This window comes from Bombina bombina, chromosome 1 (assembly GCF_027579735.1).
Source record: "Bombina bombina isolate aBomBom1 chromosome 1, aBomBom1.pri, whole genome shotgun sequence".
Taxonomy (NCBI): domain Eukaryota; kingdom Metazoa; phylum Chordata; class Amphibia; order Anura; family Bombinatoridae; genus Bombina; species Bombina bombina.
In genome coordinates, this window is record NC_069499.1 from 578,917,877 (window position 1) to 578,939,598 (window position 21,722).

The 21,722-nt window shown below is 39.6% G+C and overlaps 1 protein-coding gene across 1 annotated transcript in view; it reads left to right on the forward strand.

Moving 5' to 3' along the window:
- LOC128638847 (uncharacterized) overlaps positions 1-21,722 on the forward strand; it is a 231,332-nt gene that overhangs the window by 97,466 nt on the left and 112,144 nt on the right. Inside the window, exons 2-3 of the mRNA XM_053690982.1 lie at positions 11,104-11,264; positions 19,547-19,760. Of these exons, the coding sequence (XP_053546957.1) occupies positions 11,104-11,264; positions 19,547-19,760 (375 nt within the window). The remainder of the gene's footprint in view (positions 1-11,103; positions 11,265-19,546; positions 19,761-21,722) is intronic.

Consider the following 21,722-nt stretch of genomic DNA (forward strand, 5'->3'; position numbering starts at 1 on the left):
ACTAATTCACACTAACTAACTCACACTGACTCTCTCTACTCTCAAATCTCTCCAAACCCTCCAACTACCTAGACCTGCACCTAACTCGAAAATGCAATACAGTCAAAGAAGCCATGTTTAGAACGTGCTTATATACCCTATTATTTTGTGATTCAGATAGAGCATGCAATTTTAAGCAACTTTCTAATTTACTCCTATTATCATTTTTTCTTTGTTCTCTTGCTATCTTTATTTGAAAAAGAAGGCATCTAAGCTTTTTGTTTGGTTCAGAACTCTGGAAAGCACTTTTTTTATTGGTGGATGAATTTATCCACCAATCAGCAAGAACAACCCAGGTTGTTCACCAAAAATGGTCCGGCATCTAAACTTACATTCTTGCATTTCAAATAAAGATACCAAGAGAATGAATACAATTTGATAATAGGAGTAAATTAGAAAGTTGCTTAAAATTTCATGCTCTATCTGAATCACGAAAGAAAAAATTTGGGTTCAGTGTCCCTTTAAGGTGTGCTTTCTTTGTAATTAGTATGTGTGCAATGTGGAGTAGTTGTTTGAATTTGCGCATGCTCATATTGAGTTTGAATTTGTGTAATGTGTATAATACGATGATGTCATAGAGATCGTTTTGTATAACATTCTCCAAAAGTAGTATCTGTAAATGTAAATGCTGATTTGTGATGGTCTCGTATTTGTGAAGTGGTGTAAATGTTTATTTATACTAACGTTCCATAATCTACAATGCAAATGTTTAGTTTGTGTATCAGTGTGCAATTCTTTTTTCATGTTGTGTTGTTCCGTGTTGCAAGATCTGAACGTATTTAGCGATTCCTTGTTTAGTGTAAATGTTGTGCATTATTTTTTGCTTACGATTGTGAATGTTGAATGCGTATGTGCTATGTTTTGTGAGCGATTGTTGTTTGTACATTTGAGCTGTGTTTTTTGTGCATTATTTCGTATACGTAATATGACAGAGCAGTGTGTATTTCTCGCGAGATTGAGTGTTAGATGAAAAATCCGTGACCGTGATTAGTTCATTTAGCATTGATCTCTATGGGAGAATCTTTAACGTGCCCGTAATTACACTTATTAAATAAACACAGTAGTCGTGTTACCGCAACACGTTATGAGGTATTTTTCAGACTCGTAAAACCTACGTTATAAAAAGTGCGCAATGGAAATAATGTACACGATATTAGCGAGCAGCCATAACAGAAAACTCGTAATCTAGCTGACTGCTTGGCCTGAATTTGGTGTATTTACATTTACGAGTATAATTGGCCTAGTAAAGAGGAGGCCGACTAAAATCATATTTGCATTCTTTATCTGAAACTTTATGTAGAAAGGGGATTCATATATTGAATAAAATACCTACTCCTTTACATTTTGTTTCTTGTTATTTAAAGTACCCCAGTGGGAAATATTTAGAAGTAAATTTGGGCTCTGTATTTTTATAAAAAAATGAGATCACTTTTTTGATTGTGGAACCAGTTAAGGGCAATAGTTCAATAAGGGCCAAATTACAATTGACATGTTATTGTTAGCACATTTGCGAGATTTCAGTGTTTTTTATGCTTGAATCCCTATTACAATTATCCCCCACATTACTAAGTACCTGCTACACTATTAACTCCTAAACCACCACAACCCCCATTGCAAAGTACCCACTAATCTCTAAACCCCCTAACCAGCTAACCCCCCAACACGCATAGCCTAACACCCCCAAACTTACCAAAAAATTACTAACATTACATTTAAAAAAAACTAACATTACATTAAAAAAACAACTAACATTGCATTAAAAAAGCTAACATTGGGGGCTTGTCTGAGCAGCGATCCTGAGTGGTTTTGGAGCTCCATCTGATTTTTCAATAATCGGCTGATATTGGAATCATCTCACAGTGACCAGTCATCGCAGGTGCCCTGTGTCATAGGGACACTTGGAAGATTAATATTTGCCATATATTGATGTGTTTTTGACACTGGAATATAAGATCGGATGTATAAGGCCCGGAGAGGTGGCTCATAGCAGGCAGCGCTACCCTCCTTGGGAAACTGATGTAATCTGCCTTCATTAGATTGAGTAGCAATACCATCTTCATTTTAAATAATCCTGGTGAACCATATTACAAAAAGTTACTGAATGTAGAGGGATTAATATGGTTTATAACCAACACGTTACTGCGCAACAAATTATGGCAGCCGAGAGAATAGAAAGCCTACAAACCAGCATAGACCACTGTCTGGAACGGATTGAGATTTGCTTGCTGAATTTACCGAATAGAGCACCCTGGGTCTATCTAATGGATATACAAGCCACACACCAGAAAACTGTGATTATTACTGATGCTCAGATTGCATTCTGTCTGGTTGGTTAAGGGCACATACACTCCCTTAACCAACATAAACCAGAAAAGCAACCACACTTCCTCGGACAGTAATGTCCCAGCAAACACATACTGCCGCAACAGACTCATCTACAGAAGCATCACCATTCATAGAGCCCACAAGTAAGGCCTATGGGAATTTGCTGATGGAAAAGAAATCACTGTGCACCGTGTCTGTGCAGGAGCTCGGGGGGATTCCTGTGGTGACACGAATGCCATACCTTGCCTGATGGCACTTCCCCGGCCAAATTTTAAGTGGTCTGCATGCTGCAACCAGACTCTTATGCAATTGCAGAGGACCGGGTCCTTAATGGACATTTGAAGACCAGAGCAGTCTCGGGTACTAGAGCACAGCTGCTCCCACAGTATGCTGCCTTTGTAACACAGATCCTCATACTTCAACTGTACGATAAATCGCACATGATCAACAAACAGCCCAACTCAATGGGTGCTGAATTGAGTAATCACTTCCCTAGCAGAGTAGGATGTTTTCCTACAACAGGAGAAGGATGAACATTATAAATAAGAAAAGAAAAACTGTGCTAGTCTATAGAAAGTTCAAATAAGGTATGTTAGTCCTTTTTTTTTTAACAATTTTTTATTGTAGAAGAAAAGAATACACTTACAGTGAAAACAACCATAACGTTGTACATGCAGATATTCAGACATCTCTTATGAATTAACAGTGTTAGACAATCGATTAGAGGAGAATTGTCCGTTACGAGGAGACTCTTGTTAATACTAGTGACTGGGATAACTCCCATAGGGTCAGATAGAATTAGCAGGCACGGTATAGAATAGGAGTAGTTCGTATAAGTTAGTAATGATACCTACCGCCTGTTGCCTGGCTTTTCTACAGTTCATTATGACATTTACGTCTCCAGCTGGTGTATTTGCATAGAAAGTGCACTCCTCACAAACATCAACAACATAGAAACCGTAGCATTTCAAAACATATGCCTATACAGGCAAGAACAAGAGGAAAGGGAGAAAAAAGGAAAGGAAGAGAAATAAAAATAAAGGTGGGTTTAAAGAAAGGGGAAAGGGCGAAGAAGAAAAGGAGAAAGGGAAGGTTTAATAATTTGGAGGGTTGGTCCAGGTGGGGCAGCCCACCCCAATGTTGTAGGGACTATTAGGCTCTCTGTGAGTGTAGGAGGGTTTGCCAGTAAAATTGTATGTTATGATAAAAGGCAAGACTGCCATTCTTAAGGTGTGCGTATTCTTCAATCTCTAATAGCTCTGAGGTGTTGCGCAGCCATTCCTGCCGAGTTGGGATCTGGGCAGACTTCCACTTGCGTGCAATAAGTAATTTGGCTCCGTTCAAGCTATATTGCAGGAGTTTCCATTTGATTTAGCATATTTTCTTTGGTTTGTAATTTAGAAGGGCTGTGGTTGGGGGTAATTCGAATTGTTCTCCCATGATAGTTTTCAAACTATGAATAATGTCTTCCCTAAATGGGAATAATTTCGGGCAGTGACACCAGATATGGGCCATTGTGCCAGGAGACCCACAACCTCTCCAACATGTAGCGTTAGATTGGGGATATATTCGTTTAAGCCTGTCAGGGGTAAGGTACCATCTAAACAGAATTTTATGGTATGTTAGTCCTTCTAATAAGTTTAGTTTATGTTGCATCATTTTGTTTTTCTCTTTCTCCTTTGTACATGTTCATTCTAGTAATAATACCAGATAATAGCAGTGGGCCTATTTTCCTCACTATATTGCACTAATTGAAATGACGCTAATAATGATAAAGTGCCTGTTTGCTCATCACCATATTTGGAAGTATATGTTTCATGGAAACTTGTTTGAGATCTAGATCACTAGACACAGGGCATCCCTTACACACAATGCCCACTAGTATAAAACCTAAACAAATCAACTATCATGTTATAAAAATATGCGACAGACTGCTCAAAGGGACACAAAGGTTCATAGATTTGTATTATAATCTTAATTATAACATTGACCACTGGAGCTATACTCCCTTAATGAGTGTTAACATTATGGTCCGCGGCCGGGGCTATGATGGAGAATCGTGTTAAGACAACTACACCAGGTGTCAATATCTGTCCCTAATTCTAGAGTTCCTGTTACCCTTATTATTCCCTTATTTAAACATCACAAATATTACCCAAACACTCAGTTACCTTAACTCCCCACAATCAGCCCTTAGCATTCAATCCTCACTATATACTAAAAGCCTGAGCACATAGCCCCTCTTATATAGAACACCAGACAACTACATCACACAGGTCAGGGATGTTAGAACCACCTACACACAGTCAGGTCTTGGCCTAAATTCCCTGTAGTAGATAATACTGGTAAAAAACATCAAGTCTAAGCTCTAGTGCAATCACCTGGATATCCCTAAATAATATACTAGTTAAACATAAGATATCTGTTTTATTGCCTCTTGTATAATAGCATTGCATTACACGCTGTAAAAAAGTCTGATTTAGGTCATTGCATCTTGTTAACTCAAATATTTGTATAATCTAAAAGCTAATGTTTTATTCCTAGATGCAAATTTTCTTTGTTTACTTTTTCTTTTTTCTTCTTTTTCTTTTATTTTGTTTCAAACACAACCCTTAGGACTCACATTGTCTCATAGGTCCAATATATTGTAATAAGGGGAAGAAAAATTAGGACTATAATTTTTTTTATCAATACCACAGATCAGATATGATATGAATATTTGATTTACTGTTTATCATTTGAGATGTCTGTATTTTTATTTTGTATTTGTCCTTAATAAAAATATTAAATAATAAAAAAAAACTAGCATTACAGAAAATAAAAAACCTAACATTACAGAAAAAATACAAACTACTAAAAATAAAAAAAAACTGTCATGCCTATTCTAAAACTAAAGCCCCACTTAAAAAAAACACCCCAAAATAAAAAACCCTATACTAACACTTAAATATACTATAGTAATAGTCTTTTTGTAGGGCATTAGCCTAAAGGGAATCTTTTTCACTCAAAAAAATAATATCCCATTCTACAATACAAGTAACCCTCCACCCCTCAAAAAATGATAATCTAAAAAAATACTCTAAAAATTGCTCTGAAAAGGGCATTTGGTTGGGTATGGCCCTTAAAGGGTATTTGGTAGGGCAGTGCCCTAAAGCTCTTTTGCTGCCCCCCCCAAAAAAAATATTCCGAAAAAGCCTATCACTAAACCCCAAAGAGGGTACTCACCAAACTTGAATCCGGCTTCTTTGTGATCGCTAACTGCCGGCACTGGTGGTCTTCTATCCCAGCGGCGGTGGCGGGTTCTTCTATCTTCATCATGGCTGTGGTCTTCTTTGTTGATTCATCTCCATCATCTTCTTATCTTATGATCTTCTGTCCAACGTCCTCTTCATACGGTCACCCGCTGCACACTAAATTTTATTTAGGAGTAACCTTGCATTCCTTTTGGCTGATTCTCATTTCCAAATTCAAATCAGACAATAGAATGTAGTGGGGTAGTTTGCAATGTGGGATTCTGGCAATTTAGGGTTTAATAGTGTAGTGGGGCATATGGCGATTTGGGTTAGTGCGCTAGTATGGGTGTTTTTTTCACTTTTCTCACTCCATTGAAGTCTAAGGGGGTGTACGCTAACACGGTTACGATAATTTAACTTTGCACACGTCGGGTTAACGTGCACAAGAAAAATGTTTACTTTCAACTTGTTAAAGCTCTGAAGATCTGAAGTGCGCATAGAGACAAAGTCGAGCATAGTTAGCGTGTGAGCGGGAGCAATAAATAGCGCTGCACATGTAATCAGGCCCTTAGTGTGTGTGTGTGTGTGTTGAGTACTTTCACATTTTAGGTAATAGGCTTAAACTGACAGGATGTCATATGGGGAATGGAAAATACAATGCAGATGTATACATCTCAGCTAATATGTGTTGACTTTGTAAGAGTAAATTACATAAGGGAGATTGTAATAGAGTTACAGAATGCTTTCTAAAAAAAAAAGAGGTTACTGTTCCCTGTGGTAGGTCCTCTTGTGTTTGAGGCACATCCTTCCTCCTCATCCAGCAACGGGACATAGGAGAAAAAAATAGGAAAAACAGGAGAAAAAAGTCCTCTGGGTATTAACCTCCAATCTGTAATAGGAAGAGGAGGATAACAAACACTAATAATAATGTCACAGTATAACAGAATCATTGCTTCTCAGCAAATATGAAGTGGAGGGGATAGTGATTAAAAAGTAAAATTACAGGGTCTGGCTTCCCTTCAAACTTATGGTAAAGGAATTTTTAAAAACAACCAATTCAAAACTAACCGGATTAGAAACAACTGAAGAGGATATGTCAATGTACTCATATTAGCAAATATACGCCTAGATTACGAGTTTTGCGCTATAGAGGGTGCGAAACGAACGCAACAAAAGTTGTGTTATTTCACACCCCATAGCCCTGCCATTACAAAATTCTGAAAAGCCCCCTTGTGCATGTGATATGGTGGTGTTAAATTCCATACCGCACAAAAGCCAAGGGCTGCCTTGACATGCTCATGCACGCTTTCCCCCATAGACATCAATGGGGAGAGCGTGTTGGAAAAAAAACTAACACCTTAAGTGCGGAATGACGATCGCCGTAACGCAACCCCATTGATGTCTAGGGGGAAAAAAAGTTACGTTTAAACCTAACACCCTAACATAAACCACTAATCTGTGGCCCCCGACATTGCTGACACCTAAATAAAGTTATCAACCCCTAATCTGCTGCCCAGACTTCGCCAACACCTAAATAAAGTTATTAGTCCCTAATTTGCCACTCCCAACATTGCCACCACTTATAAAAATGATTAATTCCTATTACCCTGCTCCCCAACATCACCACAACTAATAAAAGTTATTAACCCCTATTCCGCCGCTCCCCGACATCGCTGCCACTAATAAAAGTTATTAACCCCTATTCGGCCGCTCCCTGACAACGCCGCCACTATAATACATTTATTAACCCCTAAACCTCTGGCCTCCCACATCACCACCACTAAATAAACCACATAATAAAAAGGTAAATTAAATTATTAACCCCTAAACCTAACAACCCCCTAACTTTATATTAAAATTACAATATCCCTATCTTAAAATAAATAAGAACTTACCTGTGAAATTAAAAAAAAACTAAGTTTAAACTATAAATTAACCTAACATAACTATTATACTAAACTATTATGCTAAAATTAAAATAACTACCAATTAAAAAAAACTAAATTACACATTAAAAAAACCTAACACTGCTAAAAAAAATGGTCTAAAATTACAAAAAATAAAACATACTAAATTACGAAAAATAACAAACACTAAATTACGAAAAATAACAAACAAAATTATTAAAAATAAAAACAATTACACCTAATCTAATAGCCCTATAAAAATAAAAAGCCCCCCCAAAATAAAATAAAAAAACGCTGGTCTACAATAAACTACCAATAGCCCTTTAAAAGGGCCTTTTGTAGGGCTTTGCCCTAAAGAAATCAGCTCTTTTACCTGGAAAAAAATACAAAGGCTCCCCCCAAAAGTAAATCACACCACCCAAACAACTCCCCAAAATAAAAAAGCTAACTCTAACAAAAACAAAAAAATAGGAAGAGAGCTAATACAATTTTATTGACTGATTTGAATAGCCAATAGAATTTAATTAGCTCTCATCCTATTTGCTGATTTGAACAGCTAATAGGATTTCAGTAGCTCTCATCCTATTTTCAAAAATTTCAAGAATCAAATCAGCCAATAGGAATGCAAAGGACGCCATTTTGAAATGGCTCCCTTGCATTGAAGATCCAGTGTACGGCGGTGATCGTATGAAGAGGACACTCCGCGCCGGATGTCTTCAAGGATGGATCTACTCTGTGCCACCGGGATAAAGATAGAAGATGCCGCCGGGATGAGGATGGATGTCCAGACTTAAGAAACTGTGAGTGGATCTTCGGGGGTTAGTGTTAGTTTTTTTTCAAATCTTTTTGGGTGTTTTTTTAGATTAGGGTTTGGGATTTAGGTAAAAGAGCTGAATGCCCTTTTCAGGGCAATGCCCATACAAATGCCCTTTTCATGGCAATGCCCATGCAAATACCCTTTTTCAGGGCAAGGGGTAGTTTAGGTTTTTGTTTGAGTTAGGTTTTTTATTTTAGGGGGTTGGTTGGGTGGTGGGTTTTACTGTTGGGGGGTCTTTGTATTTTTTTCCAGGTAAAAGAGCTGATTTCTTTAGGGCAATGCCCTACAAAAGGCCCTTTTAAGGGCTATTGGCAGTTTATTGTAGGCTAGTTTTTTGGGGGGGCGGGGGGGGGGCTTTTTTATTTTTATAGAGCTATTAGATTAGGTGTAATTGTTTTTATTTTTGATAATTTTGTTTGTTATTTTTCATAATTTAGTGTTTGTTATTTTTCGTAATTTAGTATTTTTTATTGTTTGTAATTTTAGACTTACATTTTTTTAGTTGTGTTAGTTTTTTTAAGGTGTAATTTAGTTTTTTTAATTGGTAGTTATTTTAATTTTAGTATAATAGTTTTGTTAGGTTAATTGTTAGTTTAAACTTAGTTTTTTTTTAATTTCACAGGTAAGGTTTTATTTATTTTAAGATAGCGATATTGTAATTTTAATTTAAAGTTAGGGGGTGATAGGTTTAGGGGTTAATAGTTTAATTTATTAGTGGCAATGTGGGGGACTGGCGGTTTAGGGGTTAATAGGTTAATAGCTTTTTAGCCTCCCTCACCGCACAACCTGTAATGCCGGCGCTATGCAAATCCCACACAAAAATGTCATATTTTTGAGTGCGGGATTGACGTTGTGTTACAGGCTTCAATGCTTGCGGTATAGCTATACCAACACAACTCGTAATGGCTGTGTTACTGTTTTTACACTGCAATTGCCATTTTTTCAGCGTTGAAACCGTAACAAAAAAACTTGTATTCTAGGTGAATAATAACAAGTAATAAACATACTATTTTCCTTGCATACCGAGCAAAGAGTCCCAGAGTCCAAAAAGGGTATCATATTAAGTAATTTCAGATCATGGTAGAAGTATTAAGGATTGTTCTGGTACTGTCTCTAGTTACCTTTGTCATCTCTGACCTCTGGGATTTCGGGGAAGAGTGCAGAGTCTCCAGAGGGAGATGGTTGAAGAGGAGGTAGGGAAGGTGGAGAGATGCCTACAAAAAGGTTCCAGATCATCTGCTGTTCTAAATATGACAACCTGTGTCCCTCAGGGAAAGGAATTTTTAGGTCTTGTCAAATGGGTAGTTAAATACTTTGCTTTTCTATGTTTGTTTAAAGTGATGGGACTCAGGTCCCTCATGTGTAATATGACAGGTCTTTTGAGCAGCTGTCATAACTCTCTCTTTGTCTTTGAAACTTTGAAATTTTAAGATAATGGCCCACTATTTATCATAGGTCTTGCAGACCTGATCCGACACTGCAATATGCTCTCCGTATTCAGCATTACACCAGCAGCTCACAAGAGCTGCTGGTGCAACGCCGCCCCCTGCTGACTCGCGGCCAATCGGCCGCCAGCAGGGAGGTGTCAATCAACCCGATCGTACTTGATCGGGTTGATTTCCGGTGATGTCTGTCCGCCTGCTCAAAGCAGGCGGACAGCGTTATGGAGCAGCGGTCTTTGTGAGCGCTGCTTCATAACTGCTGTTTCTGGCGAGTCTGAAGACTCGCCCAAAACAGGGGCCCACAAGCTCCATACGGAGCTTGTTAAATGCTCTGTGTGTTCAATCAATCAGTAGATTAGTTGATTACTCAGTTTGCAATAGAGACCGGAACAACTGTTGTGCCTCTATCCTCTATTGTTCAGATCTTCAACCTGTAATTGCAGTTGTTGTATTAAATTATCACTATATTGGAGGGCGCAGTATTGTTTATCTGTTTCAGAATTTATATGGTCCATGGTTCTTCCATATGAACAACTCTCTCACCTAGATCAGTGAGATCTATTTTAACCTCAGCAAGGTCATCTTTAATAAGTTATCCCACATGTGTAAGGAAGGAAGTTAAATCAGCCTTAGTAGTCAAATCGCGTAGGTCTGCCTATGTACATTGTCTTGTGAGAGAGGAATAGTATTATCTGTATCAGATGACAGCAAAATAGACTTCTGAGGCAGTGGAGGGTCTGAGACAGATGCCTCTAATACTTTGAAAAAGTTATTTATTTTAACGTTTGAGGTAGACAGCCCTTTTGTACACAGCAGCAACAGAAGAATGCATAATATGAGTACTGGAATAAAGAAGCAAATGTCTATCTTATTCTTGCAGATTCAGCATAAACTGGATCACAAGTAGAATGAACTGTACAATACATTACAAATACCATAAAAAAAAATTCCTATTTCAAAGGTATACTTTTCTGTGCAAAAAAAATGATCTTTATTTAACAGGACAAACATTCTTGTGCTGAATCATCATATTTTTAATTGGGACACTGTAGTAGATGCAGAATATACTTATGACATATTTTCATATTCCTTTTCATCTTGGTCCCATGCTATATCTATAGGCTGAGAGGGAAGTGGAATCTCACACACTAGTTTAGTGTTCTACTGGTCAGTACGCCTAAGGATAAAAAGATAATGAAGCAAATGTGATAGTAGAAGTAAATTGGAAAATTGTTTAACATTGTATGTCTTATCCAAATCATGATGTTGGAATTTCCTGTCTCTTTAATAAAAAACATTACTTTTTGCAGCATGCAATTTCTGTCTTGAAATCTCTACAGAAAGAAAAACCCTATGAAGTGGCAGCGGATGTTGGCTGTGGTACTGGAAGATTCACTGAGCTACTTGCTTCTCATTTCCAGAAGGTTCTTGCTTTTGACAGTAGTGAATCTCAGATAAATGAGGCCAAGAAAGCTTGCTCATCCAAGAATGTCCATTATCAGTAAGTTTCACATAACTATTCAAAGAAATATTTATTTTAATATTTTTCTTATATGTTAAAAAACTAGTAGTGTATTTTACATGTTCCATCTGTCTGTCTGTCTGTCTGTCTGTCTGTCTATCTATCCATCAACACAAATATATACAGATCCTATGCAACACAGATTTCTCTGGATGGAGGACTACATGGAGTCATGCAACGTTAGTGCTGTATTTGTCAATTCCGGGCCACGATTAATCCCAGAAGGTAGTATCCTAGTACTAGTGGTATCCCTAGGTTCCTCATAAAATTGCAGACAACATACTAAAAGGGGACTTGATCATCTGCACCCTGCTCGATCTGCACATGTTTAAGATTTTTTATTAAAGACAGTATAATGAATATTATAGTGCTACATAACTGCATGCCTGTTATGTAAAAATATAATTTAAAGCTACTGACATAAATATAACATAAATATATATTAACATACATATCTATGTTATCACTAAAAAACACAACAAGCTAACATAAATGCATTTTAATGTATATGCAATACTTGAAGCATTATAGAATATACATGCATAATTGTTTAAATATTGAATGTCAATGCAAGGCCTGACTGTAATGCTCGTGGGATATTCCACTATCAGACTAAACTTCGCCAGTAGTCTTCTTATCCCGGCATCAAGCTGAAATTATAGGAAATATCCCAGAGCAGAGAAAATTTGTAAAATAAGGTAAGCGGTACTCACATTAGGCAGGGTAGCCTTTAGCAGCAACAGGAAGGAAATCCAGCAGTATGGCAGTTCCAGGATAAACCAATAGAATGGTCAGGCAGGCAGAGTTCGGTAACAGTATAGCAATCCAATAGTTCAGGGGTTAAGCAGACAGAGTGGTCAGACAGGCAAATTTCAGCAACAGTATAGCAATTCAGTACTTTAGGGGTTAAGCACACAGAGTAGTCAGAGAGGCAGAGTTCAGCAATGTTATGGCAATCCAGTACTTTAGGGGTTAAGCAAGCAGAGTAGTCAGAGAGGCAAAGTTCAGCAATGTTATGGCAATCCAGTACTTTAGGGGTTAAGCAAGCAGAGTAGTCAGACAGGCAGAGTTCAACAACGTTATGGCAATCCAGTACTTTAGGGGTTAAGCAAGCAGAGTAGTCAGAGAGGCAGAGTTCAGCAATGTTATGGCAATCCAGTACTTTAGAGGTTAAGCAAGCAGAGTAGTCAGACAGGCAGAGTTCAGTAACATAATAGCAATCCAGCACATACAGATAATAGCACCCAGGAGCACACACAGTAACACCTATACTTGGGCAGTGATGTAAGGTGAATGGAGTACTTAAATAGGTGCATATTGGCGACAAGGAGGACACACAGGTGTAATCAGAGCTGCATCCAGCAGAGATAGACAGCGTTTGGCAATGGCGTCATCGCCGCCAAATCTGCACCACCGCCTGTGTCTATGTTAATGGCCATAGCAACGAGTCACCACCGCCGCATCTATGGTAACAGGTACTGTAGTTGCCTGTGCCTGTACCTGGAGTCCAGGATCCTAGCAACGTCATACTCGGGTTCACCATGAATTAAGAGCAGAGGAGGAGGAGGTCTGAGTCAAATATATCTGTTCCTGATGTAGGACTTGAGCAGCGAGATGTGGAAGACTGGGTGTATGTGCAGAGTTCTGTGCAAGGCCACTTTGTAGGCAACAGGAGACAGTCTTTTAAGGACTTTATAAGGACTGATAAACCTAGGCCTTAATTTGTAACTGGGTTGACGTAGACGCATATGTCGAATAGAGACCCAAACACTTTTCACCTACCAAATAGGCACGTACAGAAGCTCTATGATGATCAGCAAACATCTTGTATCTGGAGACAGCTGAATGTAACTAAGAGCGAATACATTGCCAATGAGTAATGAGGTTAGTAACATGTCGGTCTGCAGCAGGAATCCCTATGGACTGAGGCAGAAAGAGGAAATACATGAGGTTGGTAACCTGCTACTGCTTGAAATGGAGAACATAGTAGAGAGGAGTGCCAATGAGTATTCTTTGACAGCTCAACTAAGGGTAACAATTCAGACCAGTTGGTATGGAGAGACTTAACAAAAGTTCTGAGAGGTCTTGATTCACTCTCTCAGTCAGCCCATTAGTCTGAGGATGGTAGCCAGAAGACAAAGAAACAGTAGTTCCAATCAATTTGCAAAAGGCTTTCCAAAAAGTTGAGATGAATTGTGGACCTCTGTCGGAAACAATATTCACAGGAATGCCATGTAGTCATACCACATGTAACAGTAAAAGAGATGATAATTCTTGGGAAGATGGGAGTTTCTTTAAGGGTACAAAGTGAGCTAATCTGGAAAAACAATCCACCACAACTCAGATAACCATATGATGGTCAGAAGAAGGGAGATCCACAATGAAGTCCATTGTTACGTGTGTCCACGGTTGTTTGGGAATGGACAACGGTTGGAGCAAGCCAGGAGGAAAGGATCAGGGAGTTTTATTGGCAGCACAAGTTGTGAAGGCTTTCATATAATCCTGAGTCAGTCTGCTGGGTAACTGTATATGATCCCAGGCTGCTTCTTCTACACCACTAGGGGTGTCTCACCAAATGTGAGTGTGTCATTACACTGATATCGGTTATTTTTGTCAAGCAATATAGGGCCATATGGCACTTCTGTTCTCTTATGTTGTTCATAGTAGGCCACCATACATGTCGGGAAAGAAGCTTAAAAGTCCTTGTCAAACCTGGATGTCCTGAAAGTTTACTATCATGAGCCCAGGATAGCACAGGGGTAAATAGGTTCAGGGGTACAAAGAAAATATCGGGAGCCGTGGGGGCTTCAGGAGGCTTTCTAGACTGGGCATGTTGCAGTCTTTGAAGAAGAGATGTGGTAAGTTGAGGAAACACAGAGGAAGGGAGTGTTATGTTCAATAGGAGCTTCAGAGGAATTACTAGACTAAGGAAACTGATGGGAAAGGGCATCAGTCTTTTTATTTTTGGTCCCAGGAAGATAAGAGACCACAAAGTTAAAATGGGAAAAGAACAAGGCCCACCTGGCCTGTCTAGGATTGAGTCGATGAGCAGTCTCTAGGTACGTCAGATTCTTGTGGTCAGTGAGAATCTGTATGGGATTGGCGGTACCTTCTAGATAATTACGCCATTCGGTCAGGGCCATCTCGTAATTCCTCTCTGCAGGAGTAAAGCGTTTAGAGAAAAAGGCTACAGGGTGTAACTTTGAAGTTAAAGGATCCCTTTGAGTTAAAACTGCTCCAGCTCCGATCTCCAAGGCATCAACCTCTAAAGTGAACTGCAGGTCAGGATCAGGATGGCGGAGTACAGGAGCAGAACAAAAGGTTTTTTTCAGAAGAGTACAAGAAGACAGAGGGGCGCCTCATGTGTGGTATAATCAGATGGTATGATACAGAACAAACAGAATGGAGCCAAATGAGTACTCACATACTATTGAAGCACACCTATGTGCTGGTAGAGACAAGCTGCAATTTCAGATAGGTGTGACAGCTCACCCTCCAGGCAAAACTGTGTAGCTGGTGAGAGATTAAAAAAACAAACAAAGAGAGCACTACATGTGCAGACCATTAAAGGTATAACCGGCAATATCTCTTAGATGATACAGATGGGTACTCACATACTCCTGTAGCACACTTATGTGCTGGTAGAGGCAGGCTGTAACTTTATGACAGGTGTAGCAGCTCACCCTAGATGTAGATTCTTGGTTGTGCAGGGGTGTAGGTCCCAGTGAGCAATCAACAAAGGCAGAAGGTAGGAAAAGAACTCCACTCAGAGTACATTTAAAATAAAATGTAGCTATTTATTAAAAACAAAGATAAAAAAACAACACAGCAGTTGTTTATGATGAGTGGATAAAAGGGTATACAGTGGCACCCCTCAAATGCAACGCGTTTCTCGGTTAGAACCGTTTCATCAGGCATATATTCATTCAACATCCTACCTCTGCCTTAGAAGAAGAGATGTGGTAAGTTGAGGAACCACAGAGGAAGGGAGTGTTATGTTCAATAGGAGCTTCAGAGGAATTACTAGACTAAGGAAACTGATGGGAAAGGGCATCAGTCTTTTTATTTTTGGTCCCAGGAAGATAAGAGACCACAAAGTTAAAATGGGAAAAGAACAAGGCCCACCTGGCCTGTCTAGGATTGAGTCGATGAGCAGTCTCTAGGTACGTCAGATTCTTGTGGTCAGTGAGAATCTGTATGGGATTGGCGGTACCTTCTAGATAATTACGCCATTCGGTCAGGGCCATCTCGTAATTCCTCTCTGCAGGAGTAAAGAGTTTAGAGAAAAAGGCTACAGGGTGTAACTTTGAAGTTAAAGGATCCCTTTGAGTTAAGACTGCTCCAGCTCCGATCTCCAAGGCATCAACCTCTAAAGTGAACTGCAGGTCAGGATCAGGATGGCGGAGTACAGGAGCAGAACAAAAGGTTTTTTTCAGAAGAGAGAAGATATTCATGGCTTCAGGAGGCCAATTTTGCAGTCTTTTTGTTCCGTTTTGTCAACTCAGTGAGTGGAGCAACTATTTGGGAAAAGTTTTTTATAAACTTGCGGTAATAATTGGAGAACCCCAAGAATCTCTGTAGTTCCTTTAATGAAGTTGGTTGAGGCCATTCCAGAACTGCTGTGAGCTTAGAAGGATTCATGGCAAAACCTTCCTTCAAGATAACATAGCCAAGGAACTGAATCTAGACTTGATCGAACTCACATTTCTCCAGTTTGGCTACCAGAGAATTGTCTCTGAGGTGGAGTACCTGCCTCATGTGTTCATGATGCTCCTCAAGGGTGGAAGAGAAAATAAGGATATCATCCAGGTAGACGATAACAGTGCGACTGAGGAGGTCATTGAAGACATCATTGACAAATGCTTGAAAGACTGCGGGGGCATTCCACAGCCCAAAGGGCATTACAAGGTATTCGTAATGCTCTGATCTTGTGTTGAAAGCAGTCTTCCATTCATGCCCTGGGAAGATAAAAATCAGATTGTATTCCCCCCGTAGGTCCAGCTTGGTGAAGTAGTGAGCATTCTGAATTGAATCATAAAGTTCAGTGATCAAAGGAATGGGATAGTGATTCTTGATAGTGATGTTGTTTAAGGCTCTGTAGTCAATACAGGCTCTGAGCCCACCATCCTTCTTACTGACGAAAAGGAAGCCAGCCTTGGCAGGAGAGGAGGAAGGGCAAATAAAAGCTTTAGCTAGGTTCTCTTGAATATACTCCTCCATGGATTTGGTTTCAGCTTTGGAGAGTGGATAAGTCCTCCCTTTAGTAAGTGGAGCTCCAGGAAAGATGTCAATTTTGCAGTCATAAGGACAGTGGGGTAGCAGCACATCAGCTGCTTTCTTTTCAAACACATCTGTGAAATCCACACAGACTGAGGGAAGGCTTGAAGGGGTCTGTAGTCTGGCTATGGGTATGCGGAGCAGAGGAGTAACCTTAGCAAGGCAGGAGTGGAAGCAGCAGGTACCCCAGGACGTCAACTGTCCCTTAGCCCAGTTGAACTGTGGATTGTGTATGCAAAGCCAAGGAAGACCAAGGATGACAGGTTGTGCTGGAGAATGAATGACATCAAACTGCAACTGTTCGGTATGATGGACTCCCACAGTCAGGGGTAGGGGTGTTGACTCGAAATGGATTAAACCTGATACAAGGAGAGTGCCATCCAGAGCAGTTATCTTGAGACATTGCTTTTTCTGCAAAAGAGGTAAGCCTGCCTAAATAAAAAAAAAAGTGATCAAGAAAATTTCCAGCTGCCCCTGAATCAATAAAGGCTTGAGCGTGGACAGAATTCTAAAGGAAGGTTAGGGTAACAGGTACCAGGATCCGAGAGGAGTGAGGAGTTTTAGTAGTAATCACGCTTAGAGGTACCCCAATATTATCCTCTAAGCATTGGCTTTTCCTGCAGAATATCACAATTCTTAAGCTGGTGTGAGTTAGAACCACAATAGAAACACAGTCTCAATTTCCTTCTTCCCTGTCGTTTGGATTCAGAAGGTTTGAGGGAGGAGAGATCCATGGGTTCCTCTACAGAGTTGCCTGGAGGTGATGAGGGGGAAGAGGATAGTCTAGAGACCAGACAAGTGAGAGGACGAGAGGGAAGGATTCTACAAGTTCTGTCTCTTTCAGCTTGTCTCTCCTGGAACTGGAAGTGAGAATCTAGACTGATACAAAGTGTTATAAAGTCATCCAAGGAAGAAGGAACATCACAATAAGTAAGTTCATCCTTGATGGGTTTATGCAAACATCTCCTAAAGGCCGCCTTAAGAGCACTGCCATCCTAACTGGTTTTAAGTGCCAAGGTGCAAAACTCAATGGCATATTGTGCCACAGTTCTATTGCTCTGGCGGAGATCCAGGAGAAAGTATTCTGCAGCAGAAGCACAGTCAGAAGTCCCAAACACAGAAGATAATGCAGAAATGAAAGCATCAGCATCATTTAGGAGTTGAGCACTCTGTTCCAAAATAGGGGAGACCCAGGCCAGAGCCTTGTCTTTCAATAAGGAAATGATAAAGGTGACCTTTAACTGATGAGACTGGAAGGTGTGAGGATCATTGCGAAAGTGCAGCCTGCACTGGTTAAGAAAACCCCTACAATCAGTAGTACCTTCATATTTGTCAGGGAATGGTATCCGGGGTATACTTCCAGAAGCAGGGGAAGAAGTTGCAGCACTAGAAGCAGAGACCGGTGGTGTAACAACAAGAATGGTATCTTTCACTGCAACTAGTGAGGAGAGCTTAGCAGTTATAGCCTCTAGTATATAATCCACACTCTGCAATTGTATGGTATGGGTTCCCAACTTCTGTCCTTGAAGATAAACTGCTCTTGCTACCTCATTTGGGTTAAGCAAGCAGAGTAGTCAGACAGGCAGAGTTCAGTAACTTAATAGCAATCCAGCACATACAGATAATAGCACCCAGGAGCATACACAGTAACACCTATACTTGAGCAGTGATGTAAGGTGAATGGAGTACTTACATAGGTGCATATCAGCGCCAAGGAGGACACATAGGTGTAATTAAAGTGTCATACAGGAGAGACAGCGTGTGGCAATTATGTCATCGCCCCACGCTCTGCACCACCGCCTGCGTCTTTGGCAACGGCTATAGCAACGAGTCACCACTGCTGCGGCACGGCAACAGTGTGACACTGACTACATTATATCTGAAATGTTTGAAATAAAAGGTATGGTCATGTATAATGCATATTAATTTAACCCCTTAGTGACCAGACTATTTTTCTATTTTCTTACCGTTAAGGACCAGGGCTGTTTTTACATTTCTGTGTCGTTTGTGTTTAGCTGTAATTGTCCTCTTACTCATTTAATGTACCCACACTACTTATATACCGTTTTTCTCGCCATTTAATGGAATTTCTAAAGATACAATTATTTTCATCATATCTTATAATAAACTATAAACATTGTTTATAAAATATGATGAAAAAAAACACACTTTTTCTACTTTTGACACGCAAAATCTGTTACACATCTACAACCACCAAAAAACACCAATGCTAAATAGTTTCAAAATTTTGTCCTGAGTTTGGAAACACCAAATGTTTTTTTTTTTTGCAAGTTATAGGGCAATAAGTACAAGTAGCACTTTGCTATTTCCAAACCATTTTTTTTTTTCAAAATTAGAGATAGTTACATTGTAACACTGATATCTGTCAGGAATCCCTGAATAACCCTTCACATGTATATATGTTTTTTAGTAGACAACCCAAAGTATTGATCTAGGCCCATTTTGGTATATATCATGCCACCATTTCACCGCCAAATGTGATCAAATAAAAAAAAATTGTTAACTTTTTCACAAACTTTAGGTTTCTGACTGAAATTATTTACAAACAGTTTGTGCAATTATGACACAAATGACCATATAGATCTCAAAATAGCAGTTGGGAAAAGGAGCTCTTCCAATCTAATAGACCTGGAGCAGTTGGTGAGAGTGGTCCAAAATTCCAGTAGAGTTGTAAGAAACTCATTGATGGTTACAGGAAACAATTGATTACAGTTATTTCTTCCAAGGGGTGTTCTACCAAATATTAAATTGAGGGTGCCAATAATTTTTGGAGTTTTGCATGGAATGTGTCAGATTTGGCTTTTTTCTCCCCACTTTTTTGTGTCATACCAATACAAACAAACAAAATAAACATGAAAATGCCTAATTGCAACAATGTTTCTGGGCGGACTGGTGCATATATATATACAGTATATGTGTGTGTGTGTGTGTTTTAATTATCTAATTTTTACATTGTTTTGTAGGATTTCTGCATGTGAGAACTTACCACTGGAAGATGAATCTATTGATCTGATACATGGGGCTCTTTCAGTACACTTTTTTAATATGGATTTATTTTTCCAAGAAGCTATTCGTATTCTGAAGCCCAATGGTTGCATTGCTTTTCATACCATTAAAGCAGACTTCAAGCTTGAATATGGAAATTGCTCGGAGACTCTGACAGACTTTTTTAATCAGGTAAGGGTGAATTTATTAACTGACATTTTTTTTTTTACCTGTATATAGATCTGTTATAGTTTATAGCTCAATACTGGACGCAGTAGTCTTATGACTGATGCTCACAGCAAGATCTCCACCGCTGCATCTGCAGTTGATAAATGGAGCTCCTACAGTTTATTATCGCATTAAAGAGACAGTAAAGTATTAAACAAAATTCCGATAGAGTGTGCTATTTTACACAATGTTTCACATTATTTCTATTATCAAATTTGTCACTAAAATTATTTACAGCTTGTGCAATTATGGCACAAATGGTTGTAAATGCTTCTCTGGGATCCCCTTTGTTCAGAAATAGCAGACATATATGGCTTTGACATTGCTTTTTGGTAATTCTAAGGCCGCTAAATGCCGATGTGCACCACACTTGTATTATGCCCTGCAGTGAAGGGGTTAATTAGGTAGCTTGTAGGGTTAATTTTAGCTTTAGTGTAGAGATCAGCCTCCAACCTGATACATCCCACCCCCTGATCTCTCCCTGACCCCTCTCAAACAGCTCTCTTCCCTCTCCCACCCCACAATTGTCTCTGCCATCTTAAGTACTGGCATAAAGTCTGCCAGTACTAAAATAAAAGGATTTTTTTTAAAAAAAATATATATATATTCTGCAGTGTAGGATCCCCCCTTAGACCCCAACCTCCCTAAACCCCCCAAACAAACAGCTCTCTAACCCTCCCCCCTCGCCCTATTTGCCGTCTTCTTGGGTACTGCCAGTTTGCCAAACAATTAGCTTTTTCTTGTTTAAAAATTTTTTTTTCTGTAGTGTAGCTGCCCCCTCTCAATAACCTACCCCCAGCCCTCTCAGATCCCTTGGATAACATTTATCCACCCCTTCTCCCTCCTTGCCTTTACTTTACAGGTACCATAGTGTAGAGGTCCCACCCGCTTCCGCCCCCATGTGCGCTCCCGCCCCCGAGCGCGCTTCCACCCCTGTGCATGCTCCCGGCACCCCTGCTTGCGATCCCACCTCCTCTACCGGATATCCTCCAGCGATGGGCCGCCCACCCGCTTCCCTGCAATGGCTCACACCCACCAATGATCTGCACCATCACTGGCTGATTCAGAGAGGGCTACATCTGCATCGGTTGTTAAAAAAAGGGTATTGCACAATGCCTCAATATCAAGGCATTGCTGCAATACTCTGAAAGCACCTGGAAGCGATCAAGATTGCTTCCACTGCTTGAAACCCCTGATCAAGTACAGGGTATGTCCTTGGTCATTATAAGTGACAGTTTTTGTAGGACGTACCCTGTATGTCCTTGGTCGCTAAGGGGTTAATAGAAAACTGGGTACTGGCAGACAGCTGTCAGTACAAGATGGTGGAAACTAGTTAGAGGGGGGAGGGTTAGAGAGCTTTTTGGGAGGTATCAGGGGGTAGGAAGTGTTAGGTCGGATGGTAATCTCTACACTTAAACTAAAATTAACCTTACAAACTACCTGATTAATGCCCTCACTGCTGGGGCTTCTAAAAGTTTGGTGCGCAGCTGCAATTAGTGGCCTTCTAATTACCAAAAAGCAATGGCAAAGCCATATTTGTCTGCTATTTCTGAACAAACAACCATTTTTGCCATGATTGTACAAGCGGTATGTAAATAATTTCATTGAAAAACCTAAAGTTTGTAAAAAAGTTAACGATTTCTTTCATTTGATCGCATTTGGCAGTGAAATGGTTGCATGAAATATACCAAAATGGGCCTAGATCAATACTTTGAGTTTTCTACTAAAAATATATATATAGTTTTGATAAATAAAAAAACGAGGCTCTATTTCTGTTTAAATGGAGTGATGGCAAAAATTCAAAAAAATTCTCTGGTCTTTTAGGGAAGTTTTAGTATTAAATGTCCTTTTGCTAATTTGTTTTCAATAGCAGGTTTTGGCTCCTTCTCTGTGCCGCAAGTGTGTTTTCAGCTCACTGCTAAAAGC